The 27427-nt window shown below is 39.0% G+C and overlaps 1 protein-coding gene across 1 annotated transcript in view; it reads right to left on the minus strand.

Moving 5' to 3' along the window:
• col14a1a (collagen, type XIV, alpha 1a) overlaps positions 1-27427 on the minus strand; it is a 170744-nt gene that overhangs the window by 77105 nt on the left and 66212 nt on the right. Inside the window, exons 17-25 of the mRNA XM_084726318.1 lie at positions 27130-27165; positions 25212-25354; positions 21892-22024; positions 18629-18751; positions 15401-15550; positions 9654-9770; positions 6054-6200; positions 2945-3019; positions 841-980 (exon numbers count right to left, since the gene is read on the minus strand). Coding sequence (XP_084582444.1) covers positions 841-980; positions 2945-3019; positions 6054-6200; positions 9654-9770; positions 15401-15550; positions 18629-18751; positions 21892-22024; positions 25212-25354; positions 27130-27165 — 1064 coding nt within the window. The remainder of the gene's footprint in view (positions 1-840; positions 981-2944; positions 3020-6053; positions 6201-9653; positions 9771-15400; positions 15551-18628; positions 18752-21891; positions 22025-25211; positions 25355-27129; positions 27166-27427) is intronic.

Below are 27427 nucleotides of genomic sequence, written 5' to 3' on the forward strand. Positions count from 1 at the left end.
TTCATTTTTGGAGGGTTGAATTTAAAACTGAACAAATGTATATTTTTCACAACACTGTCTCTGCTGTGAATGGGTTCTTTACCCACACACTACACTGATATGTAATTTCTATATTTTGTCATTTTTATGGTTTGTAGTGTGGCTATGTTTGGCTCAATCCCCAGCATCTGCTTTACATTCAATTTCCCATGAGCATGCATTTTTCAGAGGGAAAATGCTATAACAAAGGGAATAAATTACAAAGCGAGCAAACAAAAATTAAAAGCCTTGGGCACATTTGTATTTCTGTCGGTTGACTTATGATACTGTACAAAGTGGCAATACAGTAATTTTCACTAGACACAGACATTTAGACTAGACACAAGAACCACGAGCAGTTAATGTGAATACCAGCACTCCAAGGAGCCTCACTGCAACATTATTCAGGCTCAGACTGAATACTAACATTTTTAATTCAGATATCTTTCCCCATGTAATGATGCATTTGGAAAAATGGAGGTATAGTACAAGCATACAAGTAAAGTTTGATCATTACAGTTTTATTCTTGAGTTCTTTCATTGACATGACACATTCTCAGGTCACAGATTCTGAGAATCCATTACCATTTTGTATCAGCCAGTACTGAAGTGTGTAAAAAAATACACATATATTATTACTATTTTTTAACAGCTGAATACTGCTAACCCTGTATGGATATGATATGATCACTACCATCTTTGTACAGCCTGGCTCAGGTTAAACCCTTTGTAAAACATGAGCAAATACATACAGAGAATGAATGCCATACAACATAACTGCTATAAAAAAAAGATGGGTGTGGTTGCGGTCACATGACTAACCTGGGTGCCGTCTGGTCCAATTAGATCCAGCGACCCAATGGTGCTATAGAGGAAACGTGTGATCTTCATGAAGTTGTCGTCTCCAATGGACCAGGAACCATCGACCAGAAATGCCAGGTCAGCCTTGGCCTCCTTACACACTAGACGGACAGACGGACAGAGAGAGACGGGAGAGATATATCGATTTAGTCAGCACATCATTTTGTCTCTGCATTTAAAAAAGTAATTTCATACAGAATGAAGGTTAGTGGAGGACAAAGCATAACTTGAATGTTAACTGGCTGCCTAATATATTCAGACTCAGAGTAAATATGCATAGTATGAAGCACTGCAAATATACATCTGCTGCAAAAGGGTAAATATGCAAAGGCTGGGTCCTCAGATTAATTTTCACATGGTAGAGTTTATAAGATTAAAGGTATAGTGCACTCTCTCCAACAAGTTTAAAACTGATTTCTCAGAACAAAAAAAAAAAAGGTGCTATTTCCAATGGGCTTGTGTATTTTTCCTCCTTCGGTAAGCTGCTCATTCATATTCCTGGTCCAGCAGCAACTCTCTTTTCCCTCTTCTTTTATTCTTCTCAGGTTTCTCAATGACTCCCAGTAGCCTTATCTTTGCTGCTGTAAAGCTGTTTTGCGGTTTTAACAAGTTTTCAAACTCTTTGCTAAATTCCAAACTCTGTTCATGACCATGTCAGACTCCATAAAAGCCAGGGAAAAACACTCACTGTATCAACTCTGTTTATGAAGAAAAAAGGTTATAATTCTAAATGAAACTCTACTGGTGTTAATGTTTTTCTGAGGAGACGATTGGTATTGCTGTACATTTTTGCAGAATTTAGTGGAGGTCTCACACTTGTCAGAAATGTCAAGTTAAAGGTCAGCTGGAGAATGTTTTGATTAAAAGGTTTTATGTGGCTGATTCTGATAAAAGCTGTGATGATATTACTGAGATTTTTTCATCCTCTCTGTCCGTGTTATTGTCTTGAGCACTCTCTCCGCTCATCACCACCATTTTCTCATCATCTCTGCTTTTATACGGCATGTCTTTTTCTTACTTCTTTCTGTCTGTTGCCTCCACCGTGTCTCTTTGTGTCTACTCCTCCTCTGCTTTCTGTCTGCAGCATTATCTCTGCCTGTTTTTCCCATCCTGCCCGTCACTTTGTTTCATTCACCTCCTCTTGTTTTCTGTTCCACTACAGACATGCCTGCACCTTTGTTTTCTCTTTGCCCAGTCTCTGTTGTTCTGTCCTGAGTAAAGGTTGCCTGTCATTACAGATGGAGGCATCGGCCTGACAAAGGTCAGAAACCTAGACAGAAATGCTTACAGATAGGCTCAGCAGGTGTGTCCGTTCATGTCTGCAGAGTTTGTGGTGCTCTTTTACCTGAGTCCGGCAGACAGGAACAGAGGAGGAGGAGGAACGTTTGGGTAGGAGGTGGCAGGTCGGATTGTGAACTTGTAGCCCTTTATTCCTAATCTTTCCAGGCTTGTCAGGCCATTTGGAAAAACCCTCTACAGTGAGAATATTTTATCTGTCTCATTTCATGAGTCATTTACTGTTGCAGCTTGAACTGAAGGTTTAAAGTAGAATAATCCTCAGGCATTAAGTTGTTATTATTAAAGTTTGGATTTGCTATTTTAGTTATAAAGGTTATACACACAAACACACATATATATATACACATATATATACACACACACATACATACATATATATACATGTTATTTTTGTTGTTACTTATCCCCGTTTTCGTGCCAGGGAAAGACAGAAATTTTCATCATACTGTAAAAAACCTTGGCAGCTGATACCCTCTTACGTCATACCTGAGTTGTGTCCAGCCTAGTGTTTTCTTCTCCGAAACAGCAGTTTGCAATGCTAGTTAATGAAGTCCATCCACAAACACTCAACACAAAGTGAGAGCAAAAGTGATGCGACACAACAGATCGACCACTGCCATCTGAAAATGTCATCTTATTTGCTGATTGCAGTCAACAAGGCAAATATCGGCCACTATAGATGTTTGTAAATCAGTGATAGATTACCTATACACTAAAGTAATATTATGAGTGTGTGTGTGCGTTCTTGTGTTGACTTTTTGCTTACCTTCTTTAGCAGGTGGGATGGTGGGAGGGGGCTCTGTGGTGGGTGGTTCAGTGGGAGCTTGAGTGGGCGCTGGTACTGGACAGACACAGACAGACAGAAAGAAACAAGACAAGGTCATCGATCATGATGGCAGTGACAAGTGGCACCATCATTGGGTTTATCAACTGACCACACAAACACACATACACACACACACACACAGTCAATAAGTTGGCACAATGAGAGACAGCAGCAGTCTGTTTCTATTAAACAGGCTGAAAGTTTCCTAATCCTCTTCGTTCCTCTGCCAGCTGAGTTGTGGACCTTTACAGAGTAAAGATTTCTGGTGTGATCTGTATCTATCTGTATTTACCACCAGTGTGTACATGAGCTACCCAGCTGCTGTGTTTTGTACTGTATATCTTTCTATCTATCACTGAGTTGCACCAATCAGACTTTAACTTTCTGCTTTCTTTCTATACCTCCCTCTCTTCCCTTTCCTTCTGTAAGTTTGGGGACAGCAAAAGTATTATTTTCATCAGTCTGACCAGAGAATCAAAACAGCCCCAGGTTAAGGTATGCCTCAGTGCCAAGCCAATTACTTTGCAGAAAGCAGTGGGTTCTGTCAAACTGGAGTACAGCAAGTAAATCATCTTGGAAACCTCTGCAACTGACCACAGAAGGGGCACATACACACATGAGAGTAGATAAAATGATCTCAACAAATGTTTCTTCTGCTTTCACATTAACTTCATGGTGACAGAAGTGATTATTGGTAAATAATGTGTTTGATTAAATTTTGAAAGTCACTGTTTGAGCATCTGTGTTGGAGTGAGATCGTGGCAAATGACACTGAGGAATAGACCCTGCGGAGTTTAGGAGTGTTTCATGTCAGAGAAACATCTCATTATAGTTGCTGACTTCGTTCTCTCCATTTCTCATCTTTACTGTCTCTCTCCTGCCCCAAAATATATTATTATAAAACTTTTTAAAACCACAGACAGACAATATCAACATATCTGTGGACAATGTTTGAAAGTAAGTAAGAAAGTATATTTACAAGTACTGTACTTGTGGGAGAAATTTATGACATTAAAATCTGAATCTGTGTTTTATAAAAATGGTTAGATTTGTGCATTGGCATGATCAGTTGGCCTGAGAGGGCCTAACTGTCCTTCACATTTAGCATCCTTAGGAAAGCAGGCGGCAGGAGGCCTGGAGGTACAGATGAAATGTGGACCTTGTTGATATTCCAGACTTCCTTAATAATACATTGACATTGACCGAGGATTACCCACATTATCCGCCTCCTGTCTGGTGCCGTGATAAAACATGATTTTTTCTGACATAGGACAAACTGTGTTAAGTGGAGCAAGTATAATTTTTGGAATCAGACTGTGCCCATGTATACAAGCAAATATACTTCTCTGTGGACAGATTTGTGTTGTGATAAACTTACTTATGAAAGTAGGGAAATAAGAACTGATGCTGCTGATGGTACCAAGTCGATGCAAAAATTCAGAAAACCTGACAGGACTGTTTTACATAATGAAATCTGTACATCAACAATAATAGCCTGGGAATCTGTGTGTGTTTATCTGAGATCATATCTATCCATCTATCTATAACCCTGTCTGTGAGCTGAGCTCTCCTGGTCCCTGGAGCTGTGCAGTTCACTTCAGCTCCTCAGCTGACCAATGAACTGCAACAGCAGCCTCTATCTTCTGGTGTCAGAGAGGAGAGAGAAAGGGAGGGAGAGACCGACCGCAGTAAAGACAGCTGGAGGTAGAAGATAAAGTCGCAGACATGAGACAGATGCATGGGAGAAGGTGACAACAGGGGGGTGGTGGTGTGGGGGCAGATGGAGAAAGAGAAGAAAAGAGAGACTAGAAGGATTAAAGGTGCAATAAATGATTCGGGAGAAATATAGTTGATTGAGGAGTCTCTTTCCCAAAATGTCAGTATTTTATGACCCAGGAATGAGACTTAACAACCTGTCGACTTGTGATTGGCCAAAGTCTCCTGTCGCAGGCAGAGCCAAGAGGATGAGCGGAAGTCTTATTTCAGATAGTTCAGATTATCTGATGAGGGGTTTTATGAGGTTCTTAACCATAGTCAGTGTATTACCTACAGTAGATCATCTACTATCGATGCCAGTTGGAACGTCCCCAGTATGGAGAAGAAGAGGGACACCAGTGCGAACGCTAAGCAATGTACTGCTGTGTACAGGGTCAGCAACAAAATGTTTTTTTAGCCATTGAAAAAAAATCTGGATCAGTTTTAGTGTACACTATATTTAGAACATTTTCATGGCTAACTTGCTGTGAGACAGCCTTTTCTGACAGGAAACCACTGTTATAAAAGCCAAGTATCTCTCTCTCCAAACCAACCAAACTCGGATGAAATCAATAATTTTATCTTGCAGAACACGAGAGTTCCCACTGCCTCAGTATATTAGTTTGTATTATTGTGTGACTGCTGCGTTTTAAAAGGATTGTTCAGTTTCAAAGCTGCACACTAACAGAAATTAACAGATTGAGGCGACGGTAAACCAGCGACTCCTTTATTCTGTAGGTAAAATCACTGATTGAGGCTTTATGTTTTGGTTGGTTTGGAGAGAGTGATATAGGGCTTATGTAACAGCAGTGTCTGACAGCAAAGTCAAGCGGTGAAAATATTCCAAACATAGCATACACTTAAATAGATTTAAGACTTTTTTTTAGGGAGATCTTTTGTTAAGTTACTATAATACCTTTTGTTGTTAACCCTGTCCAAAGCAGCACATTGCTTAGGTTCTAAGCTGGTGGATGGACACTTACCTCATGAAAAAATCACATCAAATAATCCTAACTATCCCTTTACAGCCTATGATGGAGCATTTGCCCAATGACACCAAAAATAAACTGCCTACCCCAGCTTTAATTGGGTAAAACTGAGTGTGGGGAGAAAATGAAGAAAGAATGACAAAAGCAGTGAATGGACAAGAAATGTATAAACAACGAGGATAACAGCATTGATTGAGAGCCAGCCTCCTTAAAAATCTTGACGAATAAAGGAAATAAATGGCATAAAACTAGAGTTCAAAGGAGTACACACAAGAATATAATTGTGCAAAACATTTGCAACTTACATGTCATGTCAGTGATGGAGACAGAGGGTCCCTCCATTTCCTGCAGCTGGGTGTGAACACTGATCTGGTATTGGCTGCTGGGAGTGAGGTCATAGAAGCACTGTCGAGAAGCACCGCCACCAAGGCTTACTTCCTGCTTCTGACCATCTGCAAGAGAACACGAAAACAAAAAAAATGACTTACAGTGACTACAGTTCAGATCAACAGTAACAAAATCCAAACAAACTCAAATCCCTCTAAAGCTCCTGATTCAAATTAACTGTATTTACGGAGCACATTTCCTCTTGTTCTGCCATGTTGTGCATCAAATTCAAGCCTGTGAGCTGCTAAGTATAATCACTCTCATTCAGAGATGATATTAAACAGCTTTATTGGAGCAGTCAGGCAGCAAAGTGCCTTGCTTAAAGACACATCAAAGGTTAACTGTTGAAGCAGAGAAGCAGCACTCATTCCCTGCTGGAAACTACTGTAAAATAAAAATAATTTATCATAATCAACAAGAAGAATACTTACATTACTACTTTATTTTAGGATAACAAAAGGTAGGATTTAGGGCAAATATTATTAACCTTGGTGAAGTCAAGCTAACTGCTTACAGCACCAGTAAGTAAGGTAACTAGACAATCCTGCAGTAAATTAACTGTAGGAAAACAATTATATCCACAGAAAAAGACAAGAATCTCATTTATTTCTTTCATCTTCTGTAGTCAATTTCCTTTGTACTGCAGACTGCAAACACTTTCAGTGTAGTGTTTATTTTCAAAAGCTGTGGAGGGACAGTATCACAGACAAGAAAAAAAGTATGAGAATTTATGTTGGCAGCCAAAAAGGGACAAACTGGAAACTGGAAAAACGCACTAATAGCTGCCATTTGTCAGTTTCATTAGTCTAATTCTATTTCCTAATGTGTCTCTCATCTCACAGAGTGACAAATTAGCTCCTCCTCCGCGCAGAAAAACAGCCATAGATAATAAAGTTTAGGGAAACAGCTGTTACTGAGAGGCAGCACTTTTCCATCTGAGAAGGTGTTTAAGCAGCTGGTTGGCTCTGCGTGGATTAAACCAAATCTCTCAACTCCAGCTAGGATATCCAGTCGCTGCTCAGACAGGCAGGAGGGAGGGACAGACAGAGATAAAGAGGAAGAGAGACATCTTCCTCCTCCTTTTTGCTGTGTGCTTTGACAGTAAAAGGTGTTAATCAACACTAACTTCCAACCACCCACTGGAAACCTGTCACATAAATCCATTAACAGCTGTATTCAGTCCAGGTGTGCCACTGTCATTGCCCTAATATTGTGCACTCTACCACACTGACACACCTAAATGGGTCAGTGTTGATATTATTACTCATACCTGTGATTTTTCTGCTTTGACAAGTAAAAATGTCTGTAAGTTTACACAGATAGAAGCAAAAGAGATACCAAATTCTGAATGCGCTGATCAGCAGTAATGGAATTTATTTGGGTAACATTTTGTATTAAGGTCCTTGTATTCAGTTTTGTTCAATAGGTAACAAGACTCTTAAAAGTCCTTATAAGATACTTATTAACATTATTATGTGTTAATAAGACTACATAAATCTTAATAGCATCATAAACAAGTTTAGTGCTAGATTATAAAATAATTTTTGAGCACTTCTGAGAGACCGTGAATAGACTACTTAACACTGTTCATTAAAGCCTTATGAGTTTCTTGTAATTCTTTATACTAGTATTACAAACACCAAACTATAACTTACCTATTACATCTCATAACATAATATTACATAACATTTTATTGTGCTGCAGAGGAACTAGAGCCAAACCATTTTTCTCCTACAGTATCCTGTTTTTTCCAGAGCTGTCTGTGATGTGAAATCCTACTGGACCCATTGAAATAAATGAGAAAGTCCACGTTTTTTTGCCACAAACCTATGACTGTGAAAACCTCATCTACTAAACATCGATGCAAGTAGTACAATTTTTAATATCAGCTGAGAGAAGAAGAACTGCATTTTGTATTGCTATGCAGCCCTGCATCTATCTTCTTATTGTCATCTCAGAGGTATTTGTGTAAGTGTAAACCCATCACCACTGCATCTGGTTCTGCTTCTTGGGTGACCTTTCAACGCATGGTGACATTTAAAAAAATAAACTTAAGACAAAGGTTTTCTCACGGATGGATAAACAATCCAGGTGCTAAGAGGTTCGTACACAAAGTAAAACCTTATTTTGTAAGAGACGACCAGGAATCTACACATTTGCTATTGGTGACTGCATAATGTAAACAAACATAATGCAGGCCTGCTAAAAATAGCAAGAATTCTGTCACTGTTTCAACTGTTTTTACTGTAGATTTTTTATATGAGCCTGTGCAGCACAACCAACTGCCCTCTGAGGACAAATAAAAATAAAACTTGAACTTCAAGTCATTCACTGTGAGCGGACCAGCTCCAAATTACTCTGCTGCAGACAGGACAGGTTGAGCAATGGTTTTATTAAGCTGTTCATATTTTAGACACTTGATTCAAAAGTAAGGGGCTTTAGATAGGTGTTTTTCTCTTTCACTGATTACGTTGATTAAAACAGAATTTCTTTCTTTCTTTTTCTTTCTTTTTTCATTCAAACTTGCTCCTTTTCTCCCCCGTCTCCCTTTTATGAAGTGATTGAGCTGTGCATTAAAAAGCTTCTTAAGGTCACACTTTGTGTCTTCATTCGTTTAATTTCTGATGCGATGACATGAGCAGTTCTCAAAGCCTCCCACGTCATTTATTGGGGAGAGATCATGTGCATAACATACCTTCTTTCCTTTCCACAAACAGAGAGATTTATGCATTTCCTTTACAATGCAAAAAAGCTGCCATGTCAAAATGACAGTAATATATTACTCTTATTTCCTCAGAGGCTCATATCCATATGAATACAGATGACCGTGAGAGGTATACGTAACAAACCGTTGTATAAGTAACACACACACATCTAATGAGAGCGTCCTGAGCTGACTCGTCTTTGTGTTAATAATAAACAGACGAGACATTTTCACAAGGACAGGCTGTAAATCTATAAGCAGATATATTCAGAATGTGGAGGTCGATCCAACCACCTCACCAAATATCGCTATCCTCGTAAAACTTCTGATTTACTGGCTGAATTGTATTCCAGTCACTTAGCTGGAAAAAGGCTTGTGTCTCAAAACGTGGAACATGTTGCGATGACTGACGGTGCACACAGAAACGTTGGTGAAGACAGCTGTTGACTGTGTGTCTGTCCATGTGTTCTCAGACTGCTTGTTTTCCGAAAAATGAATTAAACTTTCGTCTGGAGGTGTTTAGTGTTTTTTTTTTTTTTAAACTGCAGTTAAAATGTGTGATTCACACCACATTTCAGTAAGATGTTGAAGTTGCACTTAATTTGAATTCAGAGCAGATAAGTCAATCAAGTTCCTGCTTGGAGTGAGCTGCCTCTCTGGTGTCAAAAGCAAAACTAATGAGAGCACTAAATCGAGAGAAGATCTCACTTTTTCACCACCTGTGAGAACGGAGATGAGGACTGACACACACATACACACAGATAAACACAGGCATGCACTCTTTCACACAATCATTAGCAGTAAATGTACTTACTGAGTGAAGACTGTATGGAGACTCTGTACAATGTGGCCTGTAGAAGAGGCTGCCATTGGACACACATGCTGTTGGGGCGTACCTGGTAGGTTGACAAGCCAGAGACGCCGAGGAACACTGGAGGTAAGAGAGACAGACAGATGGAAAATGACAGAAACATCAGTTTAGCATCTGTTGTTTAAATTCTGTTTTTATGTAAGACTCATGGTTCCATGTGAAAACATACACACAAAAACATGTGTCTATTTGTTATTGTTTACTGTACAAATAAAGCTCAGATAGGTACACTTAATTACTAAAACTATGAAATTTCACACAAAAAATGTGCAACAATCAGTAGCACTACAATCAAAAGTCACATGTTTTGGTACCACTTTATAACACGAGTATCCTTACGGTTTAGAATTAGGTTATACATTAGGTTATAAACACTTTATATATTTAATAAGCTGTTACAACACATTAGCTAAAAAAGGCAACAGTGACCGGTTGCTTGCAAAATAGTCCACATTTATCTCTTTGCTTACTTTGGCAATAATAAGATGAATCAGTAATTAGCAGTGACTGGAATTTTTCAAATAGTGAGACAACATCGATGTATGAAAACTCTAGTAAACTTGTTTATAATTGCTTATTTATAAAATTTACAACCTAATTAATAATAACCCATTTATAGCAGTAGTGTTATTGTAAAGTGGTAACTATGTTTTACATTAATATATTTCACAATATATTATACTATATTTCACAGTAGTCCCAACCAAACAAAAACATAGGGCAGAACATCAATATTAAAGTCTGTAATACTGATCGTTTTTGTCTTTTATCATTTACATGACTTGCAGTAATGTACAGTGTAATGTAAGTTATAGCCTCTCTTTGTTTTCCACCAGATGACCCAAAGCTCCAACTTACAGACTCACATAGTGTTCTGGATGGATTTGCTCCAGCTATAGTATGGCTCATGTGGCCTTTGAAGTCCACCCCAAACTATATTCATTAAGGACGCTTAGCATCTTATTCATGGTGCTGCCAAGTCTCTCCTTGTCGAACTGGGACTCATTTTGCAGAAGCATATCACTGAGTAAATTATTTTGACAGAAATGTTGATTGTTAAGAGTAAAATGGCTGAACTTCACATAATATACTTTGTTTCTAAAACACTGACTGACTGACTGATAATAAAAAGAAAGGTGGTGTGGAACTTAAAGTTTAAGGTTAAAAGTCCATAGTGAGCAGTCAGCATTAAAGTACTTTGGCACTTCAGCATGTTTTTTTCTGGTCTTCTGATAGCTGAAAAATGAACAGTGCATCATCCATATAAAGTGTAAATGGTGGAAATCTATCTATACTGACAACTCTAGTCAGAACATTCAGTTGGGCGTAGATGTTACAGCAAATCAGAAAGTAACAAAATTAGTCAGGCTTGATGTTTAATGGTCTTGTGGAGAAACAATGAGGCATGATGCAGCAAAATGCAAAATACCAAGACCAATTTAAATATCTGAAGCTTGTTTGGTACTGAGATTTCAGTGTACCATAGGCAAGCAAACCTCCCAGGAGCAACGCTCTCTTCGTTTTCTCTCCCTCCCTCACTCGTTCTTTCCCCCTTGTTAACAGAATTTGCTGATGGTATAAAATAAACTTGGCTCTTGCGCTAGTAAATGGATATTTTATGCTGGGACCATATGGCAGGTGCCTTATTTTAAATACTAGTGAATTATGCATATGACAACCCATCATCCCATTCAATAATATGCAAAGATACACACAAACACACACTCGAGCACACAGACATGCATGGACGTACATGTCAACACATGAATACGGACATATGTAATCATGTTTAGATGCACATGTGCGTTTATTAACAATCTGGACACAGGTTCTGGTACAGAAAAAGTCACTCAACACAATCTGGATTTGCTGTAAGCAAATTTCAGGCCAGACAAGAACTGAAATTACGTCTTGAATTGGCACTAAAATATTTTTAAATAGCTTTGGTATATTTGATAGAATAATTAATGGATATTGTTTTTTCAGCACCTTACTGTGGTAAATGATATATTTATATACACTCAAAATACATGTTCAAAAATGTTTAGGCCCCATTTCATGTCATCCTTGTATTAAATCAGATGTTATTGCTCTAAATATAACCAAAATTGTATTGTAAATTATGATGCTGTCTGTAAGTAGATTTCACATCCTATATAATCTGGCTGAGCCAACTGAACAATTAGTGGAAAAATCTTTTTTAAGCCAAAGCTCATTGAAACATCAACTTGTAAGCCTCTCAGTCACACAGGGTGTAGCCACATGCTCAGAGCGAGTTCTCTTATTTTGTGTGAAAGGCAAAAGCAATTAGGCTCTCTCTTACTTGCTTTATTTCTTTATCTAAAAATCTAACTATTCAGTCAGGTAGTCATTTATCATGAATGTATTACAGTTGCAATTTCAAGCAGTTTCAAGTACTTCATCCAGCACTTTTAAACCCTGACAACATGACATTAAAATTCAAGTGTTTTCAACCATTTCCAGGACCCATAAGACCCCGTTAAAAACAAAATCGATTTGGAATGTTTGCACAGGAAAATGCACATGATGCTCTGAATTTGGCCTAAATTGCCATGAGTACTGTGCACTCATGCTGGTCATCCAAACTGGTGTTATGCTTGCAGTTGCACAATCATTTACTGCCCCCAAACATCTTGTTGATTGTAATTGGTCAACAATGTTGGTTTTAGGCCATGTACGTTTGAGCTTTATTTGTTTTAGAATAATTTTGGTGATGTTGCTGTTTTGAGTCTGTACGAGACACATCTGACCCTACTTTTGTCTGTAGCAATAATCAGCACAAGCCTGACCAAACGTGTTCTGATGAGATGGAGTATACAGCCAAGTTAGGTGGACGGAAGCATAGACCAAAACTATAAAAAATTAGGACAGAGAAAGATTTTGAAAAAGATAAACTTAAACTTGGGAAAGTTAAACTTAAAAAAATGCAAAAAGAAGCAGGAGTTGAGGATATGATCAAAATCTCACTGTGTGTGTGTGTGTGTGTGTGTGTGTGTGTGTGTGTGTGTGTGTGTGTGTGTATGTGTGTCAGAGCTGCAATGAAGTCAAATATTTACACCCATCTGCCTTCCCAACCTCCACACCCTCCGTCAGGTAGTTTCCACTATATTATTTCTTCTTTCCTTTGAAAAAAAAATAATAATAATAATAATTTTTTGAGATTGTGCTAATTCTACAAAGTTTCTTAAGACCAGATGGACTGAGCACCCTTCAGCAGTCCTGAGAAAACCTAATTTGTATTGTGAAGCTGAGGTTCCAGCACCTCAACACAAACTACATAAAACTTAATTTGGGGGGAAACAGTTTCATTTCATTCAGTGGTCCTCAAGGTACCAATAATTACTTTTTTATCCTACATGCTTGTATGCGTAATTTATTGGTGCAAACATGCCAGTTGGCTCCAGTGGTAAGGCTGCAATGAGCGTAGTGTATCCAGGGAAATATGTTACTGTATCTCCCTTATTAGAATGACAAATGACTGAGCGTATTCCCCTCAATAAATCAGAGCTCCTCCACTGTAGAATACAAATATGGACAATGAATTTATTTAACTATGCCCTGTGTAATAAGGGAAAATATGATGCATCTGAAAATGTATCAGTGCTCTGTGAATTGCTTGCGCCTGATGGACAATATGTGCTCTGCTGAATATTTAATGTAGAGTCATTTTTTTCTGCCCCCCCTCATATAAATGTATAAAATGTGACACATAATATGCACAAATAAAACTAAAAAAGTGTCTGAAAATCTGAAATGTAGAGTTATTACATGCACATTACACTGTGTGTGTGTGTGTGTGTGTGTGTGTGTGTGTGTGTGTGTGTGTGTGTGTGTGTGTGTGTGTGTGTGTGCGTGTAGTGTGTGTGTAGTGTGTGTGTGTGTATACATATTTACATATTTACATATATATATATATATGCATAGAAATTATCTTATAAAGAGCAAAGAAAGTCTTGTTAAATTTGTTCATATGTGCAGTTCCATCTTCAAGCGCCACACTGGGCACACAGTATAAAGTTTAAATATAGAAGGCTGATAAATCTACATGTCAATGCCTCATATTTAAAATGAAAGCATCTTTCATTATGAGAGCTTTATAGAGACGGAGAGGCATGAGGGAGTTGTTACTCATCCAACAGGGAAATGATTGAAGAAAGACGAAAGATAGAACATCAGCGCAGCACAGATTGATAAATAATCTGTGTATCAGAAGCAATCCTCTTTAATTGCTGATTATGCATAATCACTCCACATACAGTCTTTACATTTCATTTCTCAGTATTTTCCTCTGAAGGCAAATAGCTTTCAAGAAGAAAAAGTGAACATGTCTTTTTCCTGTGTGAGTTGGCATTTATGTGAAATTCATGAGCTATTAAAATTCAAATATGTTTGTTTTCATCCCATTCGACACTCTGCCATTCAGTGAGTCCCTTCTGGCCAATCAGACAGTAAGCCCAAAAGACAACAGTAGATTTTAAAACACGGGATGATGGAGCAGTTTTCTGAGAATCACACATACACACAGAGAAAGGCCATAAGCCAAAAAGACAACATAGATGTCTGGTGGTAGATGGTGACACAGCACTATTCTGAGAATGCGTTTAAATTAAGAATTCACATACATACAGCCACACTACATCCACATCTCTCTCTATCAGCAGTTAATCTCACTCTCTCAGTCAGTTCATCCCTCTCTGACAGTCTATTTGTTTTAGACGAAATGGACATTAAAGCCTGTATTAGGTCTTACTGCACCTATTGATACCAAATCTATATGCAAAAAGGATTGCTCTCACTGGCTGAATGGGGAATATTAATATCCTTCTGTCTATCTGTCTGTTTGCTAAAGTCTCAATGGAAGAGTGCATGGTATCAGCAGGAAGTTAATATGCATGTTTCCCACTTTCCTCAAACTAGTTTGCCTCTCTGCTGCTGCCTCTGCTGCTGCTTCCTAATAGTCAGACTGTCCTTTGTGACAAATTTAGACTAAAAACTAAAGGTGATGTCCTCCATTAGGGCTCATTTTGGAGCAACTCATTTTGAAATTTGATATGACTTTCCAAAAGTAAATGAGGTTATCATCAGTGAAAGCTCAATCTGAATTATTTTTAAGATGTCACTTTAATAAACCTCACTTTCATTTTTAAAGGGCAGGTTCATTATTTTTTCTCTTTTTGTTGGGGTTTTCATATCATTCTGCAGCTTCAACGTAGCATTCCTTATGTATTCAATTCCAAGCACTCAAATTTGGGTCTATGCAAGATGTTTCAGTGTCAAAATGCTATTTTCCAAAGCTCTTCTAAACATATTTTCCCTTGTATGTTTTTGCACTTATGATGGTGTTACATATAAACCCCCTTGGTTTTTGATTGATTGATTGCCATCACATATTTACACATTAGTTTGGTAAAGGGTTTTGGGGAAGCAATGGTATTTGACAGTATTTTGCAGCATCTTTGAGGGAGTGTAGGGCTTCAGTTTACGTTGATAAACCCAGAAAAGAAAACAGATGGGGTTGCCCTTTAAGTTCAGAAAACATGCCTCTGCAAACAGCCTCTTCTAATCGCAGTTTATGCCAATAAAAATCAGATGTCACATCCACAATTTAAGACCTACTCTTACAACAAAGTGTGACTGGTCTTTGCAGGTGTATAAAAAAAGTTGCTTACATGTCTTTGCATTCACCAGCAGTGGTTCACTCTGTCCTGTAGGGTAGGAAGCTGTCACTTGAACACTGTACTCAGTCCCACTTAGTAGATTCAGGAGAAGCATGGAGTTCACGTCTTCACCCACTGTTGTCTCCAAAACCGGTCCTGGAACTAAGAAACACACACGCATACATGAGCAAAGAGAGGAAGGACAGAGGAAGATGAGAGCAGTTAACTGTATTCAAGACAACACACTACAAACCAGATTCAGTCTGTTATATTCATTCTGAAAATAGATTTGAACTAATGGGTTAGGTTCAGAGTTGGTCTTGTATTTTCTAAACACATCAGTTAGTTCTCATCCTAAAAGCTTTTTTCTCATGTAGCTGAAGTCAAAAGTGAACATATAATGTTTGAAAATATTAACATGTGGAAAACATAAGCAGCCAAGAAGAGTACATTTACAGTGACTTAGGGTTGAGCGATGTCTACTTTATTGGCATACCACAATGTCCACAGTGACACACCACAATGGACAATGATTTAAAAAAGGGTCTTCATCTCAACACCACATGTCCGTAACTTAGTTGTGTTTAAAAAGAAAATAATAGGACATGGAGGTGTAGCGTAACAAACAGCAGCAACAGCTTCTTTTTATTTTCTCTCTCACGTGTCAAAAACAGGACTTATTCAACAAATCTATGGCAACTCTAAGGGGACACACTATCTCAAATACAGAAGGGTTCTAAATCATGATGGACAATGGCATCGTCTAACAGCTCAACCCTACAGTGACTTTAAAGCCTGGACTTACATTTTTCCTTATTGTTCTTACAATATCAGGACTAACTATACACAGCAACACAGGAACAATGTTCTTCTCTATATTCATGCTTTCTGTGGCTCATCATCTGGTGAAGAAGTTGAATTCTTGCCTGGAACATGCAGCCTCTGTCTTTTTTAAAATCATTATATTTTTGGGCATTTATGCCTTCATTTGATAGGACAACTAAAGTCAGGACAGGAAAGGGGGAGAGAGAGTGGGGGGGGTGATATGCAGCAAAGGGCCACAGGCTGGAATTAAACCCATTGCTGCTGCAGAGGACAGATAGCCTCAGTATATGGGTTGCATGCTCTACCAACTGAGCTACAGGGGTGCTACCCAGCCTCAATTTCTTTGACATGATATATTGTGTAGCCATATAGTGCATATTTGAGAGACCCTTGTTTTACAACAAAACAAAAAAACCCAAGACATTCAAAAGTCAACTGGAGACTGCCCTTTGTGCCAAAATCAACAGTTACCATGCTAGAAATAAGATGCTGTTTTTGCATATCTCTGTCTGAAATCAAGACCGATTGTTACAAAAATTTCAAAGAACTGCGAGTGGTAACTTTGTGACCATTATCATTGTAAAGCACATTACAATCTTGTCATACACACACAAATGCATTCATTACACATGCATGTTCGTACAGAGAGCCTTACTGAACTACAGTATGGCAGCGTGTCCATCTCTGCTGTAAACAGGAGCAGACTGTACTAAACAGTGATCCAGAAGTACACACACACATAAACACACACAAACACACAGACCCAAACGTGCACACACACACACACGAATGCGTGCACGCAGACACACAAACACACAGACCCAAACATGCACACACACACACATGCATGCGCGCGCGCATACACACAGACACACAAACACACAGACCCAAACGTGCACACACACAACAAGCATGCGCGCACACACACACAAACACAAACACACAGACCCAAACATGCACACACACACACACACACACGCGCGCGTGCGTGCACGCGCACACAAACACCCAAACCCAAACGTGCGCGCACACACACACACATGCACACATGCACACACACACACACACACACACACACACACACACACGCTCACACACGCACACACCCACAGACCCACAGACATACATTCCAACATTATCAACAGTGGACTATCATGCAACATCGACCAAGAGTGGACCTCAGTTTCTGGGCATTTAAAAAAACAAAAATAGAATAGAACATCAGCTTTTAAGCTCTTTTACCATATTACTGCAAATGTGCTTGCATGCCTCTAGGCCATGAAAATACAACAAAGATATAATAATAATAAACTTTATTAATGCAGTTTTTCCAAACAAATATTACAAAGTGATTTACACAATAATAACAATCTAATAAAGGGCTAAACTAAATAAAAAAGAAACAAAGCTAATACAGAAGTAAAAATAAATCACAGATAAATAAAGTAAGAGCAGCAATTATCTTTACAACACACCACCCACTGGACCATTGTTTAAAAGAAAACAGACTGTGTATTTATTTGTGTGTGTCTCTGTATGTGTATGTGTGTGTGGAGGTATGTGTGCTTTCTATGTATTTGCCACATTAGTGGGTCTAAGCTTACATTAAGCATATTATAGTTGTATGTCTGTATGTGAAGGCTTTTTACACACAGGCACTTTTCTTCCATCCACATATGGAAGATTCTCACAGTGAAAACAGCAGTGTGATGAAATTTATTTCATAAAATCAGATTAATGCAGCCTGTCTGCTTGACGCTGGTCTCCTCAGAGAGCCAGTAATTGTGTTTAGATGACTAAAAACAGACATGGAAACTATAAAGACTGGAGTCTTGTCTTGGAAGAATGAAACAATTAGCACTAGAGAAACAGCAGAACAGTTAAAATGGGCTTTTTGATGATGCTTGAAGTCAATAAATAGATGTGGAAGGGTTGTGTCTTATTTCTGCTCTGACGTTTTCCTTCAAGCCTCAAGCTTCATGTTAAAAAGAAAAACTGAGAATTCACTATCAGGAAAGCAAAAACAACCTGAGAGCAGTTTCTTTTGCAGCTATTATGGGCCTTTTGTTGCTGGTGGGTCCTCCCATAACAAGCAGATTAGTATGTTTGGATGAGCCTGTGTCCCAGGGCAAAGCACTTCAATGTGTGTGTGTGTGTGTGTGTGTGTGTGTGTGTGTGTGTGTGTGTGTGTGTCTGTGTGTTCACTGTAGCATACATGAAGGTGTGCTTGTGCAGTGGAATGGAAACAAAGAATTTAGTAAATGTTCCTGTGTGTCTGGTTTTGTGTTTCTTCACTTACAAAAACCGAGGAAAATCTCTACATTTTGAAGGTCATCTCAGAGGGCCTAATAATGTTAAATTAGCATTTAACACCTGCTCGTGTGTGTGTGTTTGTGTGTGTGTTTGTGTATGTACCATAGATTGGCTGGTAGACGATCCTGTAACCCACTGTAGGAGACTGAGGTGGATCCCAGGTGACCCTGAAGCGGTCATACCACTCCTCTGACACACGAAGGTTTCCAGGAGACAAGAGGGGTACTGTCAAGACACAGACAAAACCGAAATATAGGCGTGCTTCTCAGAACTTGATTTAAAGGAATAGTTCAGATTATTTTAAGTGGGGTTGTATGAGGTACTCACTGAGAGTCAGTGTGTTACCTACAGTAGATCCTGGTCAACACACCCCCAGTCTGAAGAAGCAGAGAGGATTACCAGTGTGGAAGCTAAGAAATGTACTGCTGTGGATAGAGTCAGTAGCGTATGTGTATTTTAGCTATTTAAAAAAAGGCCTGTCTAATTATACTCTATATTTAGAATATTTTCACCACTGTCAGATAGACTTTCTGGTGGGAAAACCACTGTTATACAAGACAAATATCACTTTCTCTCCCTCAACCAGACTCCTTTTGCAAAATCAGCAATTTTATCACACAGAACACAGGAGTTGCTGGTTGACTGCTGCTTTGATCTGTTAGGTAGTTTATGTTGTTGCGCGATTTTTGGTCTGATCTGAACTAAACTTTTAAAACACTAAAGTCACACAATAACAAACAAACTAACACATCAAGGCAGTGGTAGAGAAACTCACAATATCTGGCTTAACTGGTTCTGATGGCAAGGTAAAGTGACGAAAACATTCTAAACATAGTGTACACTTAAACTGACATTGATTTTTTTTTTGGTGGACCTTTTATAAGTTGCTAAAATACATTTTGCTGCAAAACTGGGAGCATGCCAACCACGTCTACTGTAGGTAATGCACTGGCCTGGCCTTGTGCAGGGCACCAAACCCCTAAATCCTCAGGGTGCCTGACTCTGTGGCAGCTCCATCACTCTAATATCACTCCCAATAGCCGGGTACCAAACTTTGATACTTTTATTCCACTGAAAAATGCTAAGGTGCTGAAACATAAAACAGACAACATAAGTTTAACTACATTGTGGTTAAAATGTTTATATTTTTATGCAATGAGACAGATGGGAGTGTGTAAAAAGGAGCTGGAAAAAAAGAATTTGCACCATGATGTGTAATGTCATTTTCATTTTGTTAAAATTGATTTTTGTTCAGGAGTCAGTACCAAAGTCAAAGTATCCCCATCAGTACCAATACTGAAATTTTCTGAATGATACCAGCCCTTTCTTCATGTCTATGGGTCATGTGTGTACATGTGATCATTTTAGGCCTCTATTTGTGTCTTGTATAATAATAACAATGGATTTAAAAATTGAATTTCCCCCAAGTGGGATTAATAAAATACTTCTTATTCTTCTAAAGGGGCCCTGTGGAGGTTTCCTGTAAACAAACAAAAGTTATGTTTACATTCGGTGTTATTCACTAAAGCACATTGTGTATATCCTTGAGGCCTAACAAAACTGTGTGTGTGTGGGAATGTATTTGCTTCTTCATAAAACATTTGCAAAGCTAATATTTTTAAGCATTTCCTTAAGTAAGTCCTGTATTATTTACACACATGTTTACTAGCTTGCAGCCTTCTTTTTCTTCCCTGCCTTTGTTGCCACACTGAAGCAGCATGTTTGTGTTTCACCACCTCATGTGCACACATGTACATATGCATCTTTGCGCATTTTCAGTAAAACACAGAAGTGATAGCTTTGGAAAATGAATCAAATCCTCTAAATACAGTATAGAGTTCAAGTGTCATATGTTGCAACTGTATACAGTATGACTTAGGGGCAGATATCATTTAACTTTTTGGTATTTGGATGTTAAGAAAATACCAGTACCAAAGCAATACTTCAAATGCCCCTGTGGACAAACACCGTACTGTTTCCACCGCAAAAAGCCCCACAAAAAAATAAAATGATCTGAATGAAAAAGTCTCTTCTTGTCTTGCTAACTTTTGAGAGTCACATGGAGACATCAGTATTAAAGACTGATTCATAAGCACTTACAAACTGTTTGTAGTAGCTTCAGCTCCTTAAATGTTAAACGTTGACTAAACACAAGGAGCCATAAAATATTTTTTTTTAAAGGAAAAACTTAAATTGTTGAATAATATGCTTATTACTTTCTTGTTTAATCAATTGATAGTTTGGTCTATTAAATGTCAGAAAGCAGTGAAAAACACCTATCAGAGATTCCAATGCGACATTTTCAAATGCCTTATTTTGTCTGATCAAAAGTTCAAAACTCAAAGATAGTAGGTTTTCAGTGATATAAAACAATGAAAGGTAGAAAATCCTTAAAAGTATGATCAATTTTCTATCAACTAATTGCTGCAACTCTAGAGGACAATCAATCTGAGCAAGTCTGAAGCTTTTCCAGCTTTTGGTGATTGGTAGTTTTTGATTCAGTACTACAAGTACAGTTCAGTCAGTACCATGAAAGCATCAAGGTTTGATACGAAGCCTGAACATGACTTATGACTTTTGTTCCTTCTTGTTGTTGTTCATATTTTAAATATAACAAGGCACGGCACTCTCTCTATATAGTTAGTTGATATACGGTTTAATTATATCCTTTTCAATAAACAGTGAAATGTAAATTATGGCAACATTGCAAAATTATAGTTTCTTTTCTACACAGAGCCAGGATTGTTTGAATCTGAGTTATCACAAGGTTGTACATTCCTGCAGTGACAGAAAAAAAAAGAAAATCATGTCTTACTGTACATCAAGTATACCCAGCATCTGATTTATCACTGTGCTGCTTTCCAAGCTGAGAAGAGGTTTTTATTTGCAATATGGAGAGCTTTAGTGCCCTCATCTAACAAAAATGGCATATTTCATCTGAAAATTGAATTCTCTGTACAACAAGGAGACGATCGAGCTCGTAAGAGGTAATCAGGAGAATAGCTGAGAAAATCAATTAGAGCCGAGCAAAATAATTTAATCGTCTCATTAATGAAAGAAGCTGTTGTAATTATGAACGGCCTTCATTAAGACAATTAAGATCGCATCAGTATTTGTCATCGCTTTAATTTACATCCTCCTTCAGGAACGTAAATGAACATGAAATTTAATGCAATGCAAATGAACATTCTGCTCGCTGCAATTAAATTCATTTTCATTAGCTTTCAGTTCTGTCAAATGTGTTCTGCTAAACTGGGAGCTGCATCTTTGTATAATGAAAACCGAGAAGCCGAGAGCTGACCCCAGTGGTTAATAATTCAGAGGAGTGTGCGTGGATGTTTTTGTGTGTGTGTGCTGGTGCTTACATGTGGCACCCAGGGCGGAGGCACCGGTGCCGTCTTGACCGTCGCTGTACACCGGGGTGACTGTCACTTTGTACTGGGTGTCCGATTGTAAAGGCTCAAGCACTGCTCTCCTCTGACCAGCAGGAAGCAACATCTGCGTGCACGCGCACATACACACACACGCGCACGCATGCATGCACACACACACACACACACACACACACACACACACACACACACACACACACACACACACACACACACACACACACACACACACACACACACATTGTCAGGGCACATTTGAAAGAGTAAGAGGAGGAGCACAGGGAGTTTAAATCATGATGACTTCTGCTCACCTGGGACTAACCTGCACACAGGCCATCATACAAGAGGCATACAAATCAGACACACACACCAGGATACATGCACCATACAGCAGACTGCATACAGAATCTGCTGCTCTTCTCTGCTGGATTATAGTGACAATTTGGAAGCAAAGATTAAGGCCACACTTAATTTGGTCAAACAGAAAGTTCTTGCACATACACCTTAAGGGATTTGAACCACAACTGTTCAAGAATTCAGCTCACTTCAGTTTAGTCAATAAAGTCGGTTGAGGCCAACGGAGAGGCAGAAAAGAGCAGAGAAAAACCCATTACTGCTGTTTTCATTTATCAGTGTTGAAGTTTGTTCTTTCTCTGCATCTTTGTTTAAGTTCCAACGGTATTTCTTCAGATAAATGAGGGACCTCTTTGGTCTGCCATACAAAAAAAAATATTTGGTACACTTAAGAGAAACAAGAAAAAGAAACCTGATGTTGCCATTTAAGTATGAATACTTGCTACTGATTAGCTGTACAACTTATTCCTTACCTTAGAAACAGCAGTTAGTTGACAATATTTCACTTTATAGTTTGTTCGGCTCCTTTCAACCACCTGTTAGCAGATGTTTGCTCAATAATCATGAAACTGGCATTGCATTTATTATTCTGAGCATTTTTTTGTAAACGATTCATAATCAGAGCAAATGATAGTTTTAAAATCTAGAAATCTATGGCAACTGAGCGAACTGATGTCGATCATGTGATATGGTCCTAAGCTCCAAAAAAGTAGGTGGCCCTTGAATTGAGACAGTTTTCTGAACTAACTAAAGACATTTGTAATGAAATTATCATTTAAATACTTGACAAAATAACTGAGACAGTGGAGACTAGGGATGTCACGATTTCAATATTAAATAAAAAAACAAACAAAATGAGCTTTCAATTGCAAGACTCAAAAGACAGAATGAGCAATCCTCCCAAGTTTTTTTTCCCTCCACACTCAAGCTGATTTATGGCACCCAGCGCGTGTCCAAAGGAAAAAAACATAACACTTCAAAGGTGACACAGTGTACCTTATCACTGGTTATATCACACTTGATACCATACAGACCAGTGGTTCCCAAACTGAGGAGCGATTGTGACACCCCTACTGGAGACTTTCCTCAGAAATTCTCAGACAAATTGTCAACCTTCATCTCCTGCTCCATATGTAAAGTTCCAAACCAGACATGTTTTCAGACACTCTGCTATAATTCAAATTTTGTTTAACACGTTTTACCCACATAAAAAATGAAGAACTGAAGAACCTCTTTTTCTTTACTCTTTCTCTGTGATTCAGAAAGTCTGGATTTGGCCTTGTGGCCCACCCACCCCTGCTGCTTGCACTAGGTCAACATCTTTGCTTCGTTATGTGAAATCACCTCTCCAGTGACAAACTTTGCACAGATACAAGTCCTTATATATGAGGTCAGGCATTTTAAGGGACATAAATACAGGAAAAATATATTTGTGAGTGATATTTAAATAACTTTTGTAATCCAAAACATTATTTGACAAGTACATCAACTTGTAATGTTCATATAGCTGTTCTTTAAGTGTCTGCTTGCCAAAACAAGACTTTAGCATAAACAGCAGCAGAGAGATTTGCTTTTCTTTAGTGTGCTAACAGCACTGATCCTCAGCCAAATGTAAGTCTGTGCATGTGTATGTGTGTGAGAGACACAGAGGGAGAAAGATGTGCTCAGGGAAGGCCAGGTAACTTTGTCACAACCAGAGAGATGAGATGGGAGGAGCTGTCCACTCTGACTGTGGCGCTTGAACCTCAGAGCAAGAAAGCACACAATCAACACATAACCTTATGGAACACAAAGACTTGTCGGTGCTGTCTCTTTCATCCTCCATCTGTGTCTCACACACGTTCACATCAAAACACCAAACTTTCAGAAAAAGGCGCAACCTAAAACAACCCTTATCTATCAGCCAGTGGACAGGTTTAAGCCTTTCTCCCATTTTGTTTAGCTGTTGTTTCTTTTTCCACCTCTCTTTGTTTCTTTTGCTCTTTTCTCTGTTGCCCTCCATCTCTGCTCCCAGTGAGGTAAATGGCTGCTGAAAAGATAATGGAATGTCTTCTGGCTTGGCCTGGCCTCTCCATCTTCTACAGCTCTGACACCACGTTGGGAAATTAAAACAGGAGGGGAGGGAGAGAGGGGAGGAAAGTAAGGGGAGGTGGTGAGAGAGAAGGCAAGAGGGAGGGGAAAAACAGAGAAAACAGAGAGATGGAGGGTCCAATGGAGGGGAGGGGGGAGGCTGAGCGTGTGTGTGTGTGCATCAGCGATCAGGGTCAGTACATGGCACTGAGCTCAAGGGCTCTTACCACAGATAGAGGAATCAGGCAGGAGAGTCCGAGTGGACCGGGACTAAAAGTGTAATCAGTTTTTTGATTGGAGCAGATGACCCGACACTGACCGCCGCAGTGCCATCCAGTTGGCTGGAGATGTGAAATAACAAGGACCTTCCTCCAAACACAACTCGAGTTTTGTCTATTCAATATAATCAGTGCTCGCAACTCATGTGTCATGTGCACAAACTGGCACAAAGTTTGCAGTAGAGAGCTCCCAGTGAACCTGGCCAGACCAGGACCACAGAGGCTGACAGAGGTGAGTTTGGTGACAGGGAAGAGGCTACAGCAGTGAGTTAGTTTTGTTGCCGGGTTTGCTCCCAGCTCCCCAGGGCTGAGTCAGGGCTAACTGAGCTAATGACAGTTAGCGGCGAGCTAAGATACTTTAACAACAAGCAAAGCTATCTTTCCACCTGGAAAGTCCATAAACTACCTCTGTGCTGTGTTCCCTGTCAGGAAGCTGTGTTTATCACAGTGAGCGGCTGTGTTCACTGGGAGGCAGGGATTTTCTTCATAAAATATGTTCCAGTTTCACCCAAATCAGTGACTAAAGTTATAAAGTTGTGCTTTTTTTAAAGCTCATGGAAGAAAGAAATTTGTATAACTGGATCAACTCACAGATTCCTCTTCGTGGTCACCCGTGAGGCTGGAATAGGTGACCCTGTAGCTCTCCACATGGGGGTCCTCCAGCTCCCATGATGCTTCTAAGCTCTGGGTGGTCTCGTCACTCAGCTGAAGGTTTCTCACAGCCTGGCGTGCCACTGTCACACCACATCACAGACAACAGTTACTGTGTTGAGTTACTAGGATTTACGTTTCAAAAACTGACACAAAATCTTGGCTTAAGCTACGATTTCTTCACACTTCTAATGTGGTTGGGTAAACGGTGGATTAGAAAAATGTCAGTCAGAGTGGCAGCATGCTAAAAGAAAATCATACCAGCTTCTGTCAAAGTGCCAACATGCTCAGACAGCTGTGATGTGCTGGATGATAAACATCGCAGTTAAATATGGAGCATTTTTTTCCTCTGGAAAACAACTTGGAAGGTTGAAACAAAGCAAAGTGTTTTTATTTGTTTTTTGTTTCATTAGTGTTGACAATGGCTTTAAACCAAGTAGACATGTTCTAAAGTCTATACAGTCCTGAGTGGATGAAAATCAGCGTGAGGGCCTCCATACATAATGCAGCCTTAAACTACAAGCCTTGATTTTTAAAAGCACAGAGGTGACGCCGTCTTTCAGTCAGCCACTTTTTGTGAAACCACAACTTGTGATTTTCACAGGAGCACTTAAAAGTTTTAAACAAAGCAGATGTGCTGTTTTAAAGTCCCTAGGACAGCAAGTGGGACTTGAGTAAAGGAGACGTGTTGCTTTTTAAGTTTTTAGAATCGTGTGTGGAGAAACTGCTCTGACTTGATTAGTTGTAGCCTGCTCCTCATACGAAACACAATCCAGATGGCCGCCGGGTCGCTTCTGAGATAATGAAGTTTGAACTACAGTCTCTAGGTGAAGTCGACTTGGTAAACACACTTCTAAAATACAAAAGATCTTCTTTGCATCCACCTTGAGGATGTTATCTGTGTTTCAGTTTTGCATACATCAACTTAGTCAGGACAGACAGAGTGAGGAGCTTTTCTAAGCCCTCTGTAATTCTGGTTCTGCCTGCTGAAACTAAATGAGCAACAAAGACCAAACTTGCTAGAACTGTGGTTGCACTCTGGCTACATCAGCATGCATTGGCAACTAGTAGAGCTTTTCACATTTCAATGGCAGTAGACTTTCTAGACAGATGCTTTGACTTGACTGATGATTTAAATCTGTCCAGTTTCTCTGCCAGGACAGTTTTTTAAAGCAAGTACCGTTTGAACTTAAGACTGTGGCCCACTGGACACATGCAAGCAAAATTCCTTAAAAGAACACTCTTAAGGTTTTACCATTACTACTGATATGAATAAATACATTTCATGGCAAAATTTTAAAGGTCCAGTGTGTAAGATTTAGTGCCATTTAGCTGTGTCTCACTCACTCCTTCCAAGTGTGAAGGAAAACCTATGGAGGGCCACCAAAGTCGTGCAAACCACGAAAGGTCTTATCTAGAGCCACTGTTTGTAGAAAAATGGTGCAACGTGTAGGGCTGGATAATGTTTGTGTTTTTCTGATATCAGTGCTACAATATTTTTCAAAATACAAAATGACAGTTTATGACATCAAAGAATGGCTTTTTTCATTGCTAAGACAAGGAAAAAATTAGGGAGAATCTGACAGGTGGCAGGTATTAACAGTTATATAGAAACAGCCGACAGCCATACTTGTAGTTCTGTTTGTAGCCAATCAATCAGAATGCTTGTTGTTCAGCCAGTGTGATCCTTGACACACAGACACACGGACTAATTTCTACATAGATCATACAGAGGCATCAAAAATGAACTGACACAGTTTCATGACCAGTCAAAAACTCATTGAAGTACGTTAAAACTGTTAACACATGCAATATTGAGAGTGTGATGCCACACAAAAGCAATTTGGACATTTCTTACTTGTGGTTGTGGTAGCAATTGTTGTTGTCTCGGCCACTGGGGAAATACAGAGTATAAATCAGATAATTGGATAGAAACTCTCATCAACAACTCTCTGTATCAATAGCTAAGGTAATACATAACAAATCATTGATGGGAAAATAGATTTTCTTCTTCAGAGATAAGCTGTGACAAACAAATCAATGCAAATGAACTCACGCTGAGCTCTGCTTTGAACTTAGAGATGCTAATTTTATGATCCTAAAAGGCATGTGTGATTGGACCAGTCTGTTATTCTCAGCAGATAGTGGCACTTCTG

This window comes from Lutjanus erythropterus, chromosome 9 (assembly GCF_056507025.1).
Source record: "Lutjanus erythropterus isolate fLutEry1 chromosome 9, fLutEry1.hap2, whole genome shotgun sequence".
Lineage (NCBI taxonomy): Eukaryota > Metazoa > Chordata > Actinopteri > Lutjaniformes > Lutjanidae > Lutjanus > Lutjanus erythropterus.